Source organism: Cimex lectularius, unplaced genomic scaffold, assembly GCF_000648675.2.
Source record: "Cimex lectularius strain Harlan isolate CLEC.00 unplaced genomic scaffold, Clec_2.1 scaffold297, whole genome shotgun sequence".
NCBI classification, from domain to species: Eukaryota; Metazoa; Arthropoda; class Insecta; order Hemiptera; family Cimicidae; genus Cimex; species Cimex lectularius.
In genome coordinates this window covers 192,663-214,529 of record NW_019392866.1, presented here as the reverse complement: position 1 = coordinate 214,529, position 21,867 = coordinate 192,663, and the positions used below count along the sequence as shown (strand labels likewise).

Genomic DNA, 21,867 nt, shown 5'->3' with positions numbered 1-21,867 from the left:
GTGGTCCGAGTCGAAAGAACTGCCGAAAAACGTTTTCACAATAAGTAGAACAAGAGAACTATTTCTAGAACACCCATGTTACACAAACTACGAAATTAGGAACTTACGAAACTTAATTCCATGATAATATTATGACAAAACGACTTTCATGTAAATACAAATACAATAAATCCAGAAATATTAACACTAGATTTTTGATATAGGTGTTTATGCGTGTTACGATCACGGATATCAATTAGAAATTCAATGCGTTTTAAAAGGAAACAATTTTTCTACATCATCAATCACATCTAACTAAATTATTTATGTATAAACTTCGGTAGATCTGACGTATTTTACATATCAAAACTCTATTGTAACTTTAAATATTTATTTAACGTGAAAAAGTCAAATAATCGTTCAAAGTTATTAACAGAAATATTTTTGTGACGACACTACGATGAGGTGATAACCCCCCAGCTTCCATACTCGCTAATCGGCTTTTTTCTTTTCGGCATGTTGTCACTTCATCTTCACAATGAAAAAAATGGTACTAGTCCTGACCTTGCTCCTTCAAACCACATAGACCACACAATGACGATGGCGAAATGCCGAAACGCTTCTGTCAGACAAAACCAGCGAGAACAGTCTGACTTCCCAACAAATGTCAGGAACGTTTTCTCAACCTTAAGTGGTTGTCCTGTGTGTTATTTTATTAGTCGTGTCCTCTTTACACGTTTGTACTGAAACCACTGATTATGGCGGGACGCCAAAACGCTCTTGACGGGCCAAAGTTAGCGAGAACGGGCATACCAAGACGATCAAAAACAATCACGCTACACTTAACTTTAAAAATACTGCGATTCTTTTGAATTTTCTTACCATATTCAATTCGTGAAAGAATAAAAACATTGTACAAAATGCATAGATTGGGTTTTTTCTACTGTTCCGTTTCAGCTTTACGCCATCTTCAGTGGTAGGTTAGCAGACACAAAAACGTATAAAAAAATCACGGCTGATAAAATAACAACTCTGATGATGAGGAATGGTACAACTTGAGAACTGATGTTGAGGACATACCCCTTAAACCAGGGTACTAACTACTGGTTCAATCCTCAACAAGAAATCTTAGAAATTATATTATTATTATTACTATTTTCTATTTGTTTCAGGTGTAAAGTTCAGTTAGTTAATAAGAAAATTATGATTAAGTACAGTGTTGTTAATCACCTCTGTTTGAATTTAATGATGGGTGTCGAGTTGCGGATATTTATTATGTTATTGGACCATGAACAAATCGAAACCGGTGTAACGGTTTAAGTCTTAGCGTAATACATTTTTGTACTTAATCTTATAAAACGATGCCATCATAAAAAAGGATCTTCCAATGAATTTATTTAAGATTTTATTACGTGATGGCTACTTCTGAAAATAAAAACGATCGATTTATCTCTTTTGGATAATCCTAGAAAGAAAATTCTTTTGAAACAAGGCCGCCACCGAGGAATGGACCAGTTTATCTCGGATTGGTGATACTCCAACATATTATTACGGTTTGCACAACCAGGACTAAAATTCACAGCTGTCACACTCGGCCCTTGACCCACTACATCACACTGACGCCGCGTATTTTCGCTTTTTTATCTAATCGTGGGGGGAGGTCCGCCTGTCGAGAACGCAACCCTGCCGGAAATTGCATTTGGGTGAAAATCATCTCGGAGAAATTCTTCTCAAGGATATAAACTTTGAATGGATTTCGTAAGGTTCATCGTCGGAACATTTTTTAAAAACTTAAAGATATACAACCCCTTTAACAAAACACAGTAAGGAAAAGTTTTAAAGTTATCTTAAATGGCTTTTTTATTCAAAACAAGCAGCTAACTTTTATTTAATTAAAACGTGAACTCGTCGTTGTACTATGTAAAATTGGAATGGATATGCATGGTTAAAACTGGTTTAGTTGTTTCCAGTCATTTTGACCAGCTCGTACTTTCCATTTTGGTCTGTTAGACGCATTTCGACTTTTCCCCATCTTTAGTTTTGAGTTTGTGGGTTATTTTGTCGCAATAATTATCTGATAATCGTAAGTGCTTCTCTAAGAAGTCACTGTTACTTACAAAACGAATATAGACAAGGGTAAACGCAAAAATACAGAAGAGGCAGTATGACAAGCTGAAAAACCAGTGTTTAATAATTTTATTTTTTCAATCATTGTTGTGAATCCACAATGTTTTTATGTAATAATATAAAAAGTCTGTGTCACGAGCGGGATTCGAACCCACGACCTTCGGCCCACGCCGTTACTCTTCCACTTGAGCTATCGTGACTTCGATTCACTCGGGCACTAACTTCCCATCTCCACCCCACCTTTTGAATTTTCCCTCCTTTTTGCCATTTTTCAACTGTCGTATAATCTATTTGATTTTCGGCGACAAATGAAATGGCCACGGAGAACTTTTAGTGAAGTATACTTCATTTTAACTTATTAAATTCACTAGTTTTCGTGGTCCGCTTGACCAATTAATATCTTTCAATTAATTAAGGTTTTTAGTTGAGATAAAAAAATCAGTGTCACGAGCGGGATTCGAACCCACGATCATCGGCTAGATTCGCCGCTACTCTACCACTTGAGCTGTCGCGACTTCGATTCACTCGGGCACTAAATTTTTTATCTCAACTAAAAACCTTAATTAATTGAAAGATATCAATTGGTCAAGTGGACCACGAAAACTAGTGAATTTTCCTCAAATTTCAACCCACGTTAATGGTAATATAATTCTTATATAAGGTCAGCAGATGTGAAATTTACTGTGGAGGTCGGCGAGTTATTGAATCTGTTGTCTGAAAGCTTTGTAAAAAAAAGACTGAAACACGGGAACAGCGCACAGGCCAACCAAAGGTGATCGTTAAAAGTAGAAACGCGCCTGACAGAACAAAACGGTAAGCATGGGTAGACCAGAATGATCGAAAACGACCAATCTTCACGTTCTTCACTATGCAGACCTCAACAAGATATGCCAAATGTTCGATTTCCCAGATTTCATGTCGAGTTCTTAAACTTTGCTTATCGATTCAGCAAGATATAAAAACAAGAAAAGAAAAAAAAACATTTAAGAAATGGATAAATTTCATACAGTACCAGTGAATGTAGTACTCGATGGTCAGTAGGAGGCTGTTTTATTGCCAAATTAACAAATAAATTAGCGAATCCATTGGATAATAGCTCTATAGTTTATATTATGAAATAATACGTTTGAATTTTCAAAAGTTTATTGTAATTTGGTCCTTTCCGAACCGTGGTCTGCCTATACACGCTCTTCCTCTGTAAAGTGCGTTTCGGCTTTTAGCCATCTACAATGATGTTAAGCGTTTTGAGACTTTGTTGTGAAAGAAATTGCAGTTTTAACGAGTGGTTTCGTCTTGCAGACTGTACAGATCAACCACTGAAGACGGTAAAATGTCTAAACTCGTCTGACAGACCAAAACAACGAGGATTGGCGGTGGGCCAGATTGATCGAAAGCGACCAATCTACATGTTCTTCACCACACAAAAATCAACATCAACAATCAACAACATATGTCACAATGTAAAATTTCTCTGATTTCATATCGAGTTCTTCTTATTCTACGTTACAACTTTGCTTATAGACACAGGGGGATAAAAGAAAAGAAAATAGCGTTAAAAATATTCCAGAAATGGATAAAATTCAAAAGAATGAGTACGGGAGCCGTTTTATATACAAATTAACAATAAATATACAAATAAATGTTTGACTGTTATCTTAGTTTGACCCTTTCTCATCCTTATCCTTGCTGTTATCCGCTGCTAGATCCGTTGACGCTCTGCAGTGGTTGAAATATATGAGGGACAATTAGATACTTAATAGTTTTAAGCGGTTTTCATTTATTTAGTTGAAAAACAAATGTTGTTTGTAAGTTATAAAATTTGGTATGCAAAATCGTTTGCCAAATTCTTTCAACATGTGCCGGATAAACCTTACGTTTAAATTAGGTTCGAAATGCTTTACGAACTCTTTCTTGACTGTATGTACTCAATTATATATATAGTAATAGGTATATTAACAGATCATCCAAGCCCGCCTAACCTCGGGACGTACAAAATCAGCGAGATTAGGCGGACCGGACGGCGGTTTTGTTTAACTTGTTGGGAGGGCTGGATTGTCCAAATTTGATCGGTTATGCAATGTTGTTGTATTAGCTAAATAACCAACCACGTGTTTGTTAAAGATAGATAGATCCAATTGACGTGTGGCAACAAATAGCTTTCTCAATCATTACAAAAAAATCAGATGTATAGATTTATATTGCTAATAATAACAGATAAAATGTCTATACTTAATTGATTGAAGTGACAATAAACAAGCTAACTGAAAAAATATCGCTACTATTAATAAATTTAACTTGTCAGATAGTGTGGTTGGGTTTTATCGAGTCCGAATCACAGATCAGTGAGATCTTTGCGATGATAAAGCGAAAAGGCACCCTTTATTATGACTGGAGATGAATTATCCACGTTCATCGACTCTTCTTGTTTTTAAAAGAAAATTGTCCAGACTTGGACACCCCCTTGGATCAATATGATCAATCGTAGGTGTAGGTTTTTTTGTTTGTTTTTTAATCTTGCGTTAACTCAAAGAGACATTATGCGGTCGCCTCTCAGACACATCGCAACCAGATATAGTTAAAATTAGTTCCAAATTTGTAATGGTGGCTGGGTGGATCCTGGCCCTACTTCTATTTTTAATCACTCAGACCTCTACGTCTCTCTCATTCTCTCTCTCTCTCTCTCTCTCTCTCTCTCTCTCTCTCTCTCTCTCTCTCTCTTTTTTATATTTAAAATACACGATGTGCCAAATCAAAAGAGAGAGTTTTTATCAAAACAGTTTAAAAGTTGCCCAAATATAGTTGTAATAGTAAAAGAGGAATAATTAAAAGTAAAAAGGCGTTCTGCAAAAGGCTCTTTAAAATTCAAATTATGATCCATTTTACAAACAGAAATTAAAATATTAAACTTTCTCAATTAATGACGCCATAAAAGTTATAATTTTAATGTAATATCATTTACAATGTCAACCGTTATAAATACTGATACTTCAACTTGTATAATGACACGTTGCAGGAATAATTAATGGAATGTTGGTTTACATTTGCATATAAAGGCACGTTATATGCAAGATTAACTGTCTTGAACAGTGACTGGTTTTTAATAGGCTCTTACGATGGTTTCCCCCGTTTTACATTTCTGTTAAAGCATTCATCGGCAAACACTTCCATGAAAGATTAGATTATCTCGCTACATTTTTCCGTTCGATATTACGGCCGGGAAAGTGGAAAATGTTTTCAATTGAAAAATCGAACTGGCAAAACCTGTGGTCTTTCTTAAAAAGAACGTTTGGAAAAAGAAGTTCTTTGGGCAATGTTCCTTGGAGATGTTAAAGCCCCGAATATTATTTATTAAAATTAGTTTATTGTAACAACTTCAAACCTCTACATACTCCTAACCGTATTCTTTGCTTGATCTGAAGGAAGTTGAGATCACATAACAAAACTGTAGATATGCGCCTTATGAACCTTATATCCTACACTCGTTATATTATTTTTTACACATTTGTTTATTGTGTTGTGTATGTTCCTCTGGCTTAAAGTTGTGTAAAAAGATTGTTCATTTAAATAAATCATGTCAAGGTGTGTGAAGACATATGTGAATTTGTAAGGTAATGATTGATATTTATTGTTAATAAATGGGCTTACCTTCCAATATGATGGGCTGTTGGTCAGCTGATGTAGAGGATTCGAGTCGATTAGACTTCGTTCGGAGCTTCCCTTGAGTAGTTGGGCCAGGAGCTGATGAGACGGCTGAGGTCCTTTGTCTTTAGAACATCCTTCGAGCTGGGAAGGGCTGGACGTCGTCCTTTGATGGTGCACTTCCGGTTTATTTCCCCCGAACGGCACATTTTCGTTGACTTTCCTTTTCGAACCGGATTTAACGGAATCAGACGGCTCTGGGGACGTGTAACTCCTTTTCAAGTGGCTGTCGTCCATGGTCCTCTGCCTGACTGGCTTGCTGGGCTGGCCGAACTCTTCCAAAAACTTCAGGTCGTCGTGATGTATCGTGAATTTTCGCGTTTCCGGCTTTTTCATCTCCGCCTCGAGCATCTGTCCGTATGGCCCTCGTATCGGCTTCTTCGAATATCTCCTGGGTGGTTGAGGACTCCTGGTCTGGTTCGTCAATTTGTTTTCGCCGTCCGAGAGGTCTGAAGGAGCAAATAGGGAGGGCGAATTCCTGTTCGGGGTCGTCCTGCACCCGTTGTCACTTTCCCCTTCAGAGAGGGAATCGTTCCTGTTCAGTATCGGAAAACGTCTCGGGGACCCTCTTTCTTCTTCTTTCTCTTCTGAACTCTGGCAGATTAATTTCGGTCTATCCGCCCATTTGCGTTCCCCGGGCTTCGGCCACATAAGTCGTATACTGGTCTCTTCCGGGCTCTGAGGCTCTTCTTGCGCGCTAGAAGCCCATTCTCCCAAACGTCTCACGCACTCGCCTACGGTCCAACTCCTCTCACTCCGCACTCCTTTCTCGTTTTTGTTGTCCGCTTCGGAAAACGTCGAGTTGAGCGAACATGTCCGGTTCAGAGAAGTGTTGTTCTTTTTCGACGCACTCTCGACCAGAACGCCTTCCGAATTCGTTTCTTCTTCGATGATGTCCTTCAAAAATTCCTCGCCCGTTTCCTCCGGTTCCGCAAGAATGTCGGTCGGCGTCAAGTGATAGACTGTAGGCTCTGAGCTAGGGTTTTGTGTACTTGGCGTGATGCTGGTTATATTGGGCACGGGATCAAACCAATGATCCGGCGGTGGCGAGACGGGCTGGGAGAGCGTTTCGCTCGTGGCGGCAGCGCTGTCGGTGTCGCTTTCTTCTTTCACCCCTCGCAGGGTCCGATCTCCGCAGCCTAGCCCTTTCAACCCGTTCCCGTCGACGGAGCCGTAAGAGAGGGCGTCAGCAGGAGCTGAGTCCTTCCAGCTCAGGGGGTGAGTCAAAGATCGGTTTTGTTTACATTCGGGTGGTTTTTCCGATTTTGGAAGGGACCACTCTTGAGATCCGACTGCAGAATCGATCGACGCGCCAGAACCCAACGGCAACGAAGTGCTGGGACTGACTGGAGATTTCTCGGATGAGGTTTTCTTCCTAGGGAGGCTGAGCGAGGCACCGGCTTTGTTCGCTAGCGCGATGTTCCTCGCGTTTCTGATGTTGTATTTACCGTCGGTCGGTGAGAAATCGACTTGAGAGAACGACGCGCTTCGGAACGGTATCGTCCTCTGGATGTAGGAGCCGACGATAGTCCGTTCTTCCGGCTTTTGCAAGGTGAGCTTCAGGTCGAAGTCCTCGACGGGTACTTTCTGCTCGCCGGGTCCCTTGAGCCTCTCGGTCAGTTCCCTGAGGCGGTCCGATTTGTCCGAGCTTCTCGTTTTCTTTTTGTTTGGGGCAGGGCCCAAGTGGAAATTCGGGAGCCTGTCCAGGGCTGCTGGTATGAAAGATGCGGGTCCGCGTCGGCTTGGCACTCCGAGACTACTGCCCGAGTTATTCTTGGCGGCCGGTAGACGAGAACTCCACGGCCCTCCGCAGCAACATTCGCCCTCTCCCACTCGGCCATCCTCTTGCCGTACACGCACGCGTACCGAACCAATACGTACGTATCCCTCCCGCCAGCTGTTATCACTGCTCATCATAGTGCACTCATCCTATCTCCCCGGAGCCCGGACCATTCCCTCGTATCAACAACAATTCCTCCTTTCCTGACGGTGCTCACTACCTGAAAGCAAATAACTTTTTTAATCACTAAAACCTACAAACTATTAATTACAGTTCATGAAAACTTAACATCGCACGTGCTACCATATTTTTAAACTTTAGCGTTTTTACGCATTCTCCCTTGAAATGAAGCTATATTTAGTTTTTAATCAGGAAATTAAACGACTAAATCTTTTAATTCTTTGTTGTTGTTTTTTTAAAAATAATTTACTGTTACGAAATCTTTGTTCTAGGTGTAACACTTTAATACTATTTAAATTAGGTTTTTGTTAGATTTAACAACTCGGGCCAATTAGGAAAGTAATTTCGAATAATGACTAAGTACGGATTTTATTTTATTACATTATTTTTTCACGATTCGTTCGTCGGAATCAGCAACAGCAACATTTTTGTCCTATTAATAGTAAACACATTTTTCGTATAGTAGATACCGAGGTTGGGATTTGTTTACTCTACAGGAGACAAATATTCGGCTTAATGTCCTCTCCAGTGGTCCTTAAAGTGAACATATCGCCCTGGCTAAACTGCGGAAAGTGCCGAAATTAGAACCATGAGATTTAATTCGAGATTTATAGACCGTTCGTTTATGAAACATGTGTTTTCACCGACAAAAATTTACTTCAGCACAATTTTTCTTGTCCAAATCTATTTAAACACACGGGCAATATTTCCCCGGCAATTTCTTTTGATCTATGCTGAAAAAAATCAACGACTCGTGTTTTACATTCATGCGAATCGTCCTTGATGAACACAGTGATTAAATTATTTAATTATCAGATAATTCATACAAATTAACTTATTTTATTAATTAATAACAAAAGCATTAAAAACATTCTCTTAAAATATGATCAGACTTTGACAGTAATTTCATGTTAATTAATGCCTTTCCTAAAAGTCCTTCTGATCATATAAAATCAATGATATTTGAAAAAAAAACTTTCTTTTTAACAATGATTGTTAATAATTGTTGTACTTAGATATTAACTAAATTTACGTTTTCAACGTATTTATTTAAAAAATAAATAAAATAATAAAAATGACATATTCCTCAGGACGAAGACCCTTTTAGTTACGTTGATCTATTGAAAAGTGAAATCAAACAGAAATTCTTATTTTTTTTAGTCTTGTAAGTTTTCTAAGACATATCAACCTACTTATTTATTTAAGTAGTCAGAAGGAGCGAGATGGGACTTCGAAGCTGTGGCTTTACAAAAAAATGATCACCCTTATTCTAATTCTTTGATTTACAGGACTTCTAAATATACTTTGTTAGATAAAAAAATATAAATTTCGACAATAATATTCCTCAAAGTCCTTCTAACAAAAAATTATTTTGTTTTTAACAAGTTACTTTTTAGCAATTTGTTGTATTTTTTGAGCATTAATTGTGTTTAAGAAATTATTTGTAGTTTCAAAGTATTTAAAACGTAATAGTGCTAAAATAGGATTTGGCCATTTTAGTTGGGTTAACCCATGGAAACAAGTTCGTGAAGCCAGAAGGAGCGAGGTCGGGTGTTGTGAATTCACGAAAAAATTTCACCCTATCAATAATTCTGTGACTTAGACCACCTCTAATATATTGTATTAGACCAAAAAAGTTTAGCTATTTTACATTAATATCCTCTCTATAAGTCCTTCTTGCTATAAAATTTGTATTATTTGAACAAAAACCCTTACTTCTTATCAAGAATTGTTGTATTTTGAGTACTAACCTACAATATTTTGGGGGTAATAAAACTATCGAAGGCCGTTTTAGTTGGGTTGATACTTTGTAAATGAAACACAAATTTTTATTTTTTCAGTCTTTTAAGTTTGAAAAAACAAAAAGGATGAAAATGTAGTCAGAAGGAGCGAGGTCGGGGCTTAATTTCGAAGTAGTTCTTGGTTTCACGAAAAATGATCGCCCCAATTCTAATTCTGTGACAGAGATCACTTCTAAATTTACTTTATTAGACCTGAAAAAGTCCATTTAATATACGCTAGTTATATGTTAAACTGTTAATATAGGTTTAGTGGGAAGGAGTAAATCGTAGATACATTTATTGCGATCTAGTTGTATTATTATCAAAGATATCGATTTGTTTTTCTTAAAAGCCTTAGTTTTATTTATAAACATTGGCCTATTATTTGTATTTTGTACAAACTATGTTAATAGAGTGAAGGTGTTTCAGTGAAGCCGCAACCTGTTTACTCGGCGTAAATAAAAGTCCTACGTCAAAATGTCTTCTGGTAAGAAAGGGGTTTTCATTTACTATCCATTTAGATTTTCGTTTACTACGTTTTTTCAGTACTAAGTGAAAAAGCTAACCTAACTTATGAATGACAGAGCCCTTGAGAAAATGCCAGATGGTTGGCATCAGACCAACAGACTTGAGGAAAAAAATTCAAATTATATAGCATAGCTGTAATCTGATTTTTTTAACCAACCAAGCCTCTTCTCTCCTAGTATTTGAGAGTCTTGGTGTATTTTTAAATCCGAACCTGCTTCTCATTAATAGTTATGACAACTTTCCTAAACTCTCGCACATGCACGTAATTCGATTTGTTTTAATTTTTCAACGTATTCTTAGCAAGTGGCGTTTGTTTTTCTTTTGGTCAACTCGTTCAAAATGAAAATTCAAAACAATTCAACAAAAGAGTTTGAACGTCGGCTTGGCTGTGAAGAGCTACAAGTCGCAAAACCATTAAACGTTTTTAAAACTTTGTGACATGATGACAGTTAAGCCGAAACCGGTCTTAAATAAACATATAACCAGTTTAACGATCGCCCATCGGCTTCATTACTTAATCAAGAATTCTACAAAATCAAATTGAAAAACGTCCAAAAAGAAAGGTGATCGGCTCCAACTAAGACCTACGTCACACAGCTGTTCATATTCGGAAGATTTGTACGCCTCACAAATATATCTTTATATAAATTAGTTTTTATGATTTGAAATATTAAATATTAAGAGAAAAAGCTATAAACATAAAAAGAAGTCTTTATGTAAGGTATTGGCTGAGATAAAAAAGTCAGTGTCACGAGCGGGATTCGAACCCACGACCTTCGGCTAAATCCGCCGCTGCTCTACCACTTGAGCTAACGTGACTTCGATCTACTCCGCTCGTGACACTGACTTTTTTATCTCAACCAATACCTTACATAAAGATTAATTAATTGAAAGTTGTTATTTGGTCAATCGGACCACGAAATCTATTGGATTTAATAAGTTAAATGAAGTATATCTTCACTAAAGCTCTCCGTGGCCATTTTATTTGTCGCCGAGAATATAATCCTGATTACACGACATTTGAAAAATGGCAAAAAGGAGGGAAAATTCGAAAGGTTGGGTTGAGATGGGAAGTTGGTACCCGAGTAGATCGAAACGACGATAGCTCAAGTGGTAGAGCAGCGGCGTATTTAGCCGAAGGTCGTGGGTTCGAATCCCGCTCGTGACGCTGACTTTTTAATCTTAACCAATACCTTACATAAAGATTAATTAATTGAAAGATTTTTTGGTCAATCGGACTACGAAATCTAATGGATTTAATACAAAGAATTGTTCACTTTTTCGTACGGAACACTTTATATTATTAAAGATCACAAAAATCTTAAATGGGCAAGCTTTTCGTTTATTTAATATTATGATCAATAAAGAAAAAAGTTAGTATCAGAAGACAACACATTAAAACATTGCTTTATTCTTTCACAGTTTGTCAACACCAATGACTGGTCCGTCTATTCTCGTTTTATTCTGGCAGACATTTTGCAATATTCCATGGTTGAGTACGTTTATCCTTTGTTGTATTTTTTGGCGATATTTGTATGCAATTGGTCAGTTTGATTTTATAACGTTTTGTATAGTTTTTAGAGGGCTAAAAGAGTTGAAATTACATTTACTGTTTCTTAATATGTCAATATATCCATATTTCCGCAATAGTGTTTATTTAATTGTTATTATGTAGGAATAAGCACAACGACCTAAATTTCTGTTAAACAGGCTTTCTTAAAATAAAACTTCATATAATACTTCAGATTGCAAGAGAATATACAAGACATTAGTCTAGCTACCATTTGAATTTTACGTTTAAAGAATTTGTTGATAAAAATGATTATTAATGCATACTTGATGCTTAGATTGTCCATTATTTTGTAAAAAGGGTCTCTGCTACAAGGTCCATTGCTAATGAACACTTAACATGATGACGTTATTGATTAGAAAGCCTGTTTTTATTTGTGTCTCTCTGGCGTCATATTGCTTCATGAATACTTAGCATGCTGCCGAGGTCTTGCAGTTGACCCGCTTGCTAAGAGCAATTAACAGGGCATCGATCCTGTCAATATGATCCCGGGCCGCCCTGAAGACTCGCAGGGCTAAAAAGAGGACGAATGGGCGGTCGATCGAGTCAAAATGACAAGGGTTGGACAAGTCGAAACCCTTTTCTGTCTGATTCGCTGTTTGACAGGTGGACGATTTCTGTTAAATGCGAGTTTGACTTCGGGCCAAGACTCTCAAAATAAACAGCATTTTTTGTTTTGTTTTTCTTACAATTGTGGAAATATACTAATCCTAAAAGTATTGAATCGAATAGCTGAACCCTCGACTATTAGTAAATATATTCCAGGTACGTTGATACAATTAGCGCGGGCGAGCAAACTTTTTTGATCATACAGGTCATCGTACATTATCAGTAGAATGATTTCATTTGAAGAATAGAAAACTTCCCGGTTCAATATTTTTCAGTGTCGTCAACAGTTCCTTAGAGAATGTAAGCTCCGATACAAAAATGTACTAAATACACAGGATTTTATAAATATCCTAAACGGAAGAGATTTGTGAGCAGTTACAAACAAACATGGCAGTATATACAGTTTAGCCAGTGAGTTCAATTATTAGAGAACAGGGTTTCTCCTTCTTCCAAATGTTTACTCTATCAATGTTTCACTTTTGTAAACTGTTCATATTGCTTTTTGATTGAGAGGGTTATTCACAAAACAGTACTGTTAATTTAGTTTTCCGGTATAGTTCATGCCTTTCCCTATCGTTATTTCCTTATTTTTTTATAGGATGTTTATTAACAAAATAGTTTATAGGTTTCAAAGAAAATCATAAAACAAATATTTACTGCCTATCTGTCGCTTTTTCTAGCAATAAGTTGAAATATCCATTTATCGTGGTCTGCCTATCTTGTTGCCTATATCTGACGTCGCTCTTTCAGACTGCACAAGACTATCGCTGGACATGATAAAAACCCGAAACACGTCTGACTGACTAAATTGGCGTGGAAACGCAGAATAAAAATACTAGAACCGACACTGGGTACTTGACCGTCTACCCTCGCGGGGTTTGTTGTTAGTCAAGAATAATAACAAAACCCGCTAGCGTAGGCGGACCCAGTAAGTGACCCAGTGCCGGTTTAGAATATGTGTATGTGGTTTAGCATGCCTTTCTTGGTGTCTACACATGACCTCGCTCCTCAGACAGGCCAACCACTGAACATGGAGAAATGCCAAAATCTGACAGATCGAATCGGAGAGAATATTCAGGACTACTACAAATAGTTTAAAAACACCTATAAAACACCCTTGACTTAATCCACCATTTCCCAATAAAGATAATGTTTTATAAAAGAGACTTGACTTGATAAAAATTATACAGACCTAAGACTGAAGACAGCAAAATGCCGATAGGCGTCTGAAAAACTAACCAGCGGATAGTGGAAAACCGCGATGACCGATCAAATTATTACAAGTCATTTATTACCAAAATTTATGCGTTTTAAGGAAAACTGTCAGAGAAGAAGAATCACATCAGAAAACAAATAAAAACATTTTACTATCGTTTTAGTAATACATTGACAGGTTCGAACAAACAGTATTGTTACAAAACTTGAAGTTTGGTCAGTTCTGATCTCTAGATCTCTATATCTTGGTGCATATACCTGGCTGCACTCCGTGCGATTTCTGACAGCCGAAACTCCGCAGATTAAGTGTTAAATTATATGTTCCTCTTTTAAATAAAAATTAACATGATTATAGCAAAAATGTCAACAAGTCACCTTAAAAGTAGTGTGTCTCATTTGAAATCATAAAACCATCAAAACATACAGAAGAGTAAAGAACAATTTATCCGAATTTTTGTTTCAATTATCCATGCTTTGTAAAAATTATTAAAACGATATAACAATGATTCTTACTTTTTAAAGCTTTTTCTTTTATTATTTATTGTTTTTAATTGAGTGAATTATTCACAAAACGCTAGTAATGTTAATTTTATTTCCAGTATAGTTAATTAATGCATTTTTCCTGTAACTATTGATTTTTTGTACGTTATTTATTATCAAAATGATTAATTCATTTTAAGGAAAACGGCTAGAAAAGCACTATATCAAAATCTGGGAAAACACTTTCATCTGTCTTTCCGTTTTTAACTATTTTTAGTAATAAGCTTACAGTTTAAGTGAAAAATGGAATATTCTACTAAACTGTCGCTAGTTGGTCTACCTATCTTCGCGCGCATACCTGACCTCGCTCCTTCAGACTAAGAAAGACCAATTGCCGAAGTTGCCGAAATGTAGAAACGTGTCTGACTAAAACAGCGAGGATATGTAGACCAGAAATTAAGTAGCATTTTAGTCAGTTTGCGAGTTAGTTTTCTGCTTGCTTTTAGAAATGAACATGATTATGGTGAAATGTCAAAACATAGTCTAAACATTACATAACAAAACTAGATAAATAGGGAAAAGAATAGTCAAAAAATGTATTCCATGTTTGTTATCACACTCTCTCTTTGCCACACTTATTAAAAAGATATTCAAGTCAAGATTCTTATTTTTAAAGGCTTTTCGTTTATTTATACACTTCTCTCTTTCTCTCTCTTTGTTATAACTATTCTGCTTTTGATGAGCGAATATTTCACAACACGCCAGTAAGGTTCATATCTTTTTCCTATCATTACTGGTGTTTATGTATTTATTATCAAAATATTGGTAAGGATCAAATTACAAGTTATTTATTATCCAAGTACATTATGCGTTTTAGGGGAATCTCCAAGAGAAACAGAATTATGTCAGAAAATAAAGAAAAACTGTCTTTCTGTGCCATTGTCTTTCTGTACCAATAGTAATAAATTTAAAAAGAAAAGTGTTTTTGCTAAACATTTGATCGTATCAAATCATCCTAGTCTGCCTATCTTGGTGCCCAATACTGGACCTCGCTCCTTCAGACAACAGAGACTAAACATGGTGAATCTGTAAAACTCGTCTGTCAGACCAACCCAGTGAGAATAAGCAGACCAAGGCGACAGGTAAGAATCAAATTACAAGTTATTTATTATCAAAATAATTTATGCGTTTTAAATAAAACTACTAAGGATCCAATACATATATCAACATCAAAGAAAGTCGTTTTCCTCTCTCTTTTTGGCTGTCGCTTTTTATAGTTATTAGATGTCTATTTACAAAGAAAAATGTTTTTACTAAACGTTTCTTTGCAAAAGATCATCCTGGTCTCCGTCTTGGATCCGGACCTCGCTCCTTTAGACTAACTATTGAACATGTTGAAAAGCTGAAACGCGTCTGACAAACCCAGCGAAGATGGGCAGACCAGACGATCGGTAAGAGAAACTTTCAGAGAAACAAAGAAAATCTTTCTATCTTTCTATCTTTTTTTTATCAATTAGATTACTATTTCCAATAACAATATTTTTCTAAAATTTTGTTTGATAATTTCTGATCATCCTGGTATGCAATTCCGTGCTCATACCTGACCTATGTCCTTCAAACTACACAGGTCAACTACCAAACATGGTACAAAGCAAAAACGCATCCAACAGACCTACCAGTACAAAAAATGTAAAAAATATCATTACATCTATAAAAAAGATAACATTTCTTTTTTACGTTTTTACTATGGTATTTATTTTGTTCCATACTGGACGAATATTGTTAAAATAATAACTGATAATTGTTTAATAAGAAAAAACAGAAAGCAGACTTTAATTAAATTTTCTTATTTCATTCTTTTCCATTTCTGGATAGTTTCGTTGTAATAATTTTTAAGATTTAGTTTTTAGTTGAAGAGAGACAGACAAAAAATGGGTCCACCACAGAGGTTAGGGCGCCTGACTCGTAAATGCCATGTTCTGGGTTCGAATCCTTTAAATTTTTTTTTTAAGATTAATTTGAAAAATGTATTGTAAAGTGATCCCTTGTCCTCGACAACCAACGGATAGTTGGATATTAAGCCATCGGTATGACAGGAATTATTGGGATGTCCGAAAAATAATGCAAGTTTTCATGTTTTTGTTATATTAAACTGTTTAGTTTAATGGATTATTCTTTTGTACGAATGTCAACACTTTCAAACAAAACTGTTTGTTTACCTTAGAAACATTTCGTTACTTTGGAAGAATTCAGTCTTTACTAATACGTCAACGCGTGATTTTGGCATAATTTCGTTTTACGAGTTTAAACTCGGTCGGAACGATACCCAAACAGCCAGAAACATTCATTAATTCTGGCCATCTGGGGCGATGGCAGCGTGAGTGAGAGCACCGTTCAGAGAGTTTTAAAAAATTTCGAGAGGGGACTTCAGCCCTGAAGACAAAGAAAATCGTGGAAGGATTTCTTCCCTGAAGGATGATGGTGTTCGGCGAGCTTTGGTCAAAGAAAATCCCAGAACAACTGCTCGAGAACATGCAGAGAAGAAACTTTCAGTTAGCAAATCGATCGTCGCTGACCACCTTAAGGCAATTGGAAAAAACCTCGAAAGTTGAGCTCCTCATCCATTAAACGACCGAAAAATATCGTTATGAAGTTTGTGAAACACTTCTTTGCCGAAACAAAAAGAGAACCTTTTCTGTATAGAAGTTTTACATGTGATGAAATGTGAATATTTTACGATAACAATAGAAGTTCTGGCCAGGGCTCGTCAAAGGAGAAGCAGCATAACATTTTTCAAAACCTACAACTCATCAAAAAAGGAGATGGTGACTCTTTGGGGGGCTTCATTTGGGCTGATTTACTGCAGCTTCTTGAATCCTGGTGAAACAATCAATGCTGAAATGTATTGCTCTCAAACTGAAGCAATGCACCAGGAATTGACATTATTGAAGCCATCTTTGGTCAATCTGAAAAGGCCGATTCAGTTACACGACAACGCTCGGCCTACTGACTACCATATTTTTCAGACATCTGAACAACGTTTTACAAGATAAAAACATATACTAATCAAAAGTCGTTAGAAAATAGATTTTATAGAATTTTTTAATAATAAAGACGCAAAATTCTATTCAGATGGTACAGAGTTTACAATTGAAATACATTTAATTTTTACATTTTCACTACCTTTGAACTTTATGTTTCGGGATTTTTGGCCACAATAATTGCTATTTTTATATGAAACAAACATTTACATTATAACTTATCCAAACTTTGCACCGACCATACATCGTTGTTATAATGCACTTTTTGTTTCAAATCTAATATTTTTATTAGTAAAGAGCTATATACTGTCTGTACAACTGCAGCACTGTAAATGTTTTTTAAACGTTTAATTTATTAACGTTGTTTCACAATGTGATTAAACTAGATGTGACAATTTGAGAAAAGCTTGCAAAGATAAATAAAAATCACTTTTAACACTTATAGGGTTTCTTTAAAAATTGTTTTGTTTTGTTTATACTGATTAGAAATGGTTTATTGCCACCATGGAATTTCAGGATGGCCGCTATTTAAAATTGTACCCAATTTAGAGATGTAAGAGTTTTTTTTCAGGAGATCAAATGAATCTTGTAAATCATTGCAAAGAGCAATAGAAATTGTTTGAAATCTAGTAAAGGAGTGAAATGAAGCGGTACTTGAAGCTGATTCGTTTAACTGGTCGAACAGCGTAAACAAACAAAAACGGCACAGCATAAAAGTAGCTGTGACGACGACCTCTCAAGAAAATCGGTTTACGTAAATTGCACTTCCTACCTTAATGGCGTTGAGGTTTTGGCACAAATTAAAGGAGAATCAGAGTTGGTCTTCGCCGTATTTCTTATGGTCGAAGTCCATAACAAATGAGGCGTTGAGGAGCGTTGGGTATTATTAGATGGCCGACAGGTAAAAACCACGTGCAGAGCTGTAGACGGACGGTCGTGATTTTCTCTCTCCGCGGACTTGTATCGGAATTAGGAGGAGGATTTGTAAATAGAATTATAGCGATGTTGTTAACCTCGATCCGAGGTCCGGCCTGGGAAACGCGAGGGCCGCGGTTCCGTTCAAGTGAGGATGAACACGGCGGAAGCTGCCGGAGTTTTTCCAATTTCCCATTTTCCCATCGGGCCGTGAGTCGAAAGTTGGACTGTTAAAAAGAGAAAGAGATAAGAATTAAGTAGGAAACACGCCGGCGCACACCAACGTTTTTCGTTCGTACATTGTTTATATATAGCGAGCGCTCTGCGAAATATTTTCGGGACTGACGTACACGGAGGCACGCTAAGATGCGACTCGTCCCACGTTTCTTGCGTGCGGTCAAGTCCGTTTCAATCGGGATCCCATGCCAATTTCCATATACGTCCCACGTGCTTGACTCGTTAAGTACCTTCGAACGCAAATACATTTCATTCACAGTACCTCAAATCAGAAAAACACCAACAAAACACAAGCCACTTTATCAATAGTTGATAAACAAATATATCACAAAATAGATGGTTGAAAGAAGCAACTCGATTCTATTGACAAATTATTGAGCTTTGCCCCGTTTTATAATCTTTCCAACCGCAAATTCTTAAAGATTATCCGATCTAAGGATGCGAACCTTCAAATATTTATTTAGACGGACAAAAATAAAATCGCGCGTTAATATTTACTCTTTGAGATCTCTGAGCGACTTAAACAGTCTTCACATCAATAATGTACACACGGAAGAAATGTATTTTTTTTTAATCTTTTATTTATTTCGAATACAAAGTGAAACATATAACATGTGAAAAATATAAACGTTTAGGGTGATGCATATTTCGAGGCACCATAGGAAAATAGTTTTCTTAATTTTCGAAACAAAATTTTTTTGCATTAGTTTTCAGCCATAACCATGACAAAAATCATGAACATGAACTAAAATTAAATTAAACTATACTTCTTTTTGTCTTTTAAACATTGATAGACCTTCATATAACTATTTATATTTCTTCAGGCTAAAATTGTTACGTAATTAAAATAAAGACACCTTCTAATGGGGAGGGTGAGACCACGTAGGTGACCGTTGTTTGGAGAACTTATCATGGTAGAGAATATGATAAGAGACTGCAAAGAACTAAGCCAGCAAAGAAAGATATACAACATCCGAATGACTATATGTGGCCTTGAGACATGGCAGAAGGCACAGATTGCTGTTCCAATATCTCAGGATCATAAATATTTTAAATTGTATATAGGATTTTTTTACGAGGGTTTACAACAGCAGAGGTTAATCAACCCTCGGGGTGCCGATGTTTTTGAAAAAAAGGCCCATTGTAAGTATGTCGGGTTCGAATGCAGGGCTGCTGGATTCGAACTCGGGACCTTACCTTACAGTGATGAGCTAGGTGTATAAGATCACAAAGATCATCACGAAGACACAAAGTCTTCATATATGTGATGTAGGCTCGAACTTTGGAACGAATAATGTATTTATTTGCGTGAATGGAGGGGTTTATCCCTCAAATACCCCGAGTCCTCTGGGGTAGTATGATTGATTTGTGCTGTGCATATGTAATTTATTAGCGAGAGTGGAAGGGTTTATTCCCAATTCCCCTGAAGAATGTCGAGTACACTGAGGTAATGTGAACGCTAACCAGACTATCATGTTTTTATGAGGCCTCTTAGGCAATGAGTCACGGTTACGATTTACTGTAAATGGTATTTATTAATTAAATTATTTATTTATTAAACTCTAAAAACTTAATATTGTATAAAGTAAAAACATAAAAACGAAAAATGACCGAAGTACCTGAGCGTGCCGATTTTATTTCTATTTATGTTTTTAATTACGTATCCGTCCCTGAGGAAGGCTTAATAAAAAGCCGAAATCTTGGCAAAAGAGATACGACTAACTCATTTTGAACCACATACCTTATCCCAACCATCAATTCCTAAAAAACCGTTTTTGTCTACCATGTCACGGGATGTTGCTCGCTCCCCCAGTTAGGAGTGTGATGCATTCGGCAAATGCTCCTTTTTTATGAATTTTTTGTAGAATGGTTCCAGGCCTTCTGATGTTGCTGAGGAACCCGTACGGGTTCTCGGATGACCTGTACTTTTCAAGTTCATAAGGCCTCAAGCGATGGAGCTGTATGTATATTTTTGTATGGTAAAGTCAGCTTGTACCTATTATTTGATGCTCTCTTAAGTAGAAGAATATGATATTCTTATGATAAGTGTGGGTGGCAATAAGGATTGCTGAATCTTTGGCATATGTCAGTTCTAATGTGTTGGGTAAAGTTGTGTAGCAAGTAAGTTTCCCAGAGGATCATAAAACGGGATGAATTGAAGAGAAAAAGTGCGTTGCATAACCTGGAAATATTGTATGGTGAGCTAGAATTTGAGAATAAATTATGTAAAAGGAAGTATGCTCATTGCTTTACCCTGCAAAGCCTTACAAAGCAAAGCACCCGATCAAAGTGTGGGATATACCCAGGAAATCTCCAAAACAGTACTATTTAAAGCTTATGGATGGTGGCTTATGTAAATATACGTTGTTCCATTCTTACATATGAAAATTCGATTAATATATCGATTGTAAAAAACCTATAGAGTGATATTTTTAAAAATTTATTGGTTAACAATATGTATTTTTTTCCAAGTTGAGGATTTACAGTTATGAAACGAGCTTGATGTTGATGGGAATTTCCGAACGAAGGACGACTTTGGAATCCCTTTTGTCCGTACTTTGTTGGCTTTTTAAACTTAGACGCTAAGTCTTCAACTTTAACGCCTTGTTGCGTCAAGGGACTTTCTGTTCCGGACAAAGGACTTTCTTTTGTCTCGTGCAATCAAAAGAATGGCTAAATTTTTTGCGACAATCCTTTGCATTTGAGGCATTTCGTTTAAAGCGAGTAAAATCTAGTGTTTACTGGTAAGTCTGCCATCACAACATATTTGTATTTTTGCTAATTTGATAATTTCGCTATAAATCGTTAAATCATACATATTTTTTAGCAAGTACATGATCAAATCGAGTAGATATTGTTAATATTTTATTACAGGTCTATTCTCGATGGGAATGGTTCACCCTATTGGTTTTTCTATTTACATTACAAATGGGGCGAGTCTAATTGAATGTGATCGAATAGCTCAACTCATTTACTTCAGATTTTTTCTGATGATAGCGAAACTTAAACTAAATAATTCTTTAATTATAAGATTTTAGTGTGTACGGTTTGAGTGAACTTAAAATGTTAAAGTAAAACTTTATCCTACCGTGGTTTGACGGGCAAAGTCAGATTATGAAAAGTAGGCAGAAGTAAACGTAAATAATAATAACTCCGTTAGCCCACTATCTATAACACAACTTTGATTTTGCAGAGTTCACTCGCGGATTGCTTATTGTGCGGTAGTAGCGAATAGCTGCGGCAGCAGACTTTTAGCATTTCACTAACTGTTCGAAAGCACCGAGACGCCAGCGGAAGTATTTTTGTTTTAATATTTTTTATTTTTTTTAGAAAAGAATTTTTTGCAAGCATAGATCTGAAAAGGCAAAATATTTCACTTTAATGTAGTTTTCTTTGATTTTTTTTAACAGATACAGTACTTGAATATAAATATAAAATAAATAGAAATCGAAGACAATCCTATATGTTAAAAGATTTTTTGTAAATTATGAGTATTCATTTGAAAATATGATTTTTATGAATAATGTAAGGTTTTATCGAATGTAATATTGTTTTAATAATTTTTTTCACAACAGCAGAGGCCATATCAACCCCGGGATGCCGGTGATTTTGAAAAACAAGACCATTGGTAAATATATTGGGTTCGAATGTAGTGCGGCTGTATTCGAACCCTGGATCTTTACCTTACAGTGATGAACGCCGTGTCAATGCCGTTGCGGCCCCTCT

General features: G+C 36.4%; 1 protein-coding gene across 3 annotated transcripts in view; it reads right to left on the bottom strand.

Moving 5' to 3' along the window:
* The window catches only part of LOC106665260 (rho guanine nucleotide exchange factor 17), a 72,763-nt gene that overhangs the window by 31,982 nt on the left and 18,914 nt on the right, over positions 1-21,867 (bottom strand). The window contains exons 1-2 of one of the 3 annotated variants that reach the window (XM_014391568.2): positions 17,762-18,165; positions 5,752-7,805 (exon numbers count right to left, since the gene is read on the bottom strand). In XM_014391568.2, the coding sequence (XP_014247054.1) occupies positions 5,752-7,722 (1,971 nt within the window). In that variant the 5' untranslated portion in view covers positions 7,723-7,805; positions 17,762-18,165. Of the gene's footprint in view, positions 1-5,751; positions 7,806-17,761; positions 18,166-21,867 lie in introns of those variants that run through there. The other 2 variants (XM_024228861.1, XM_014391569.2) reach the window with 2 other exon arrangements.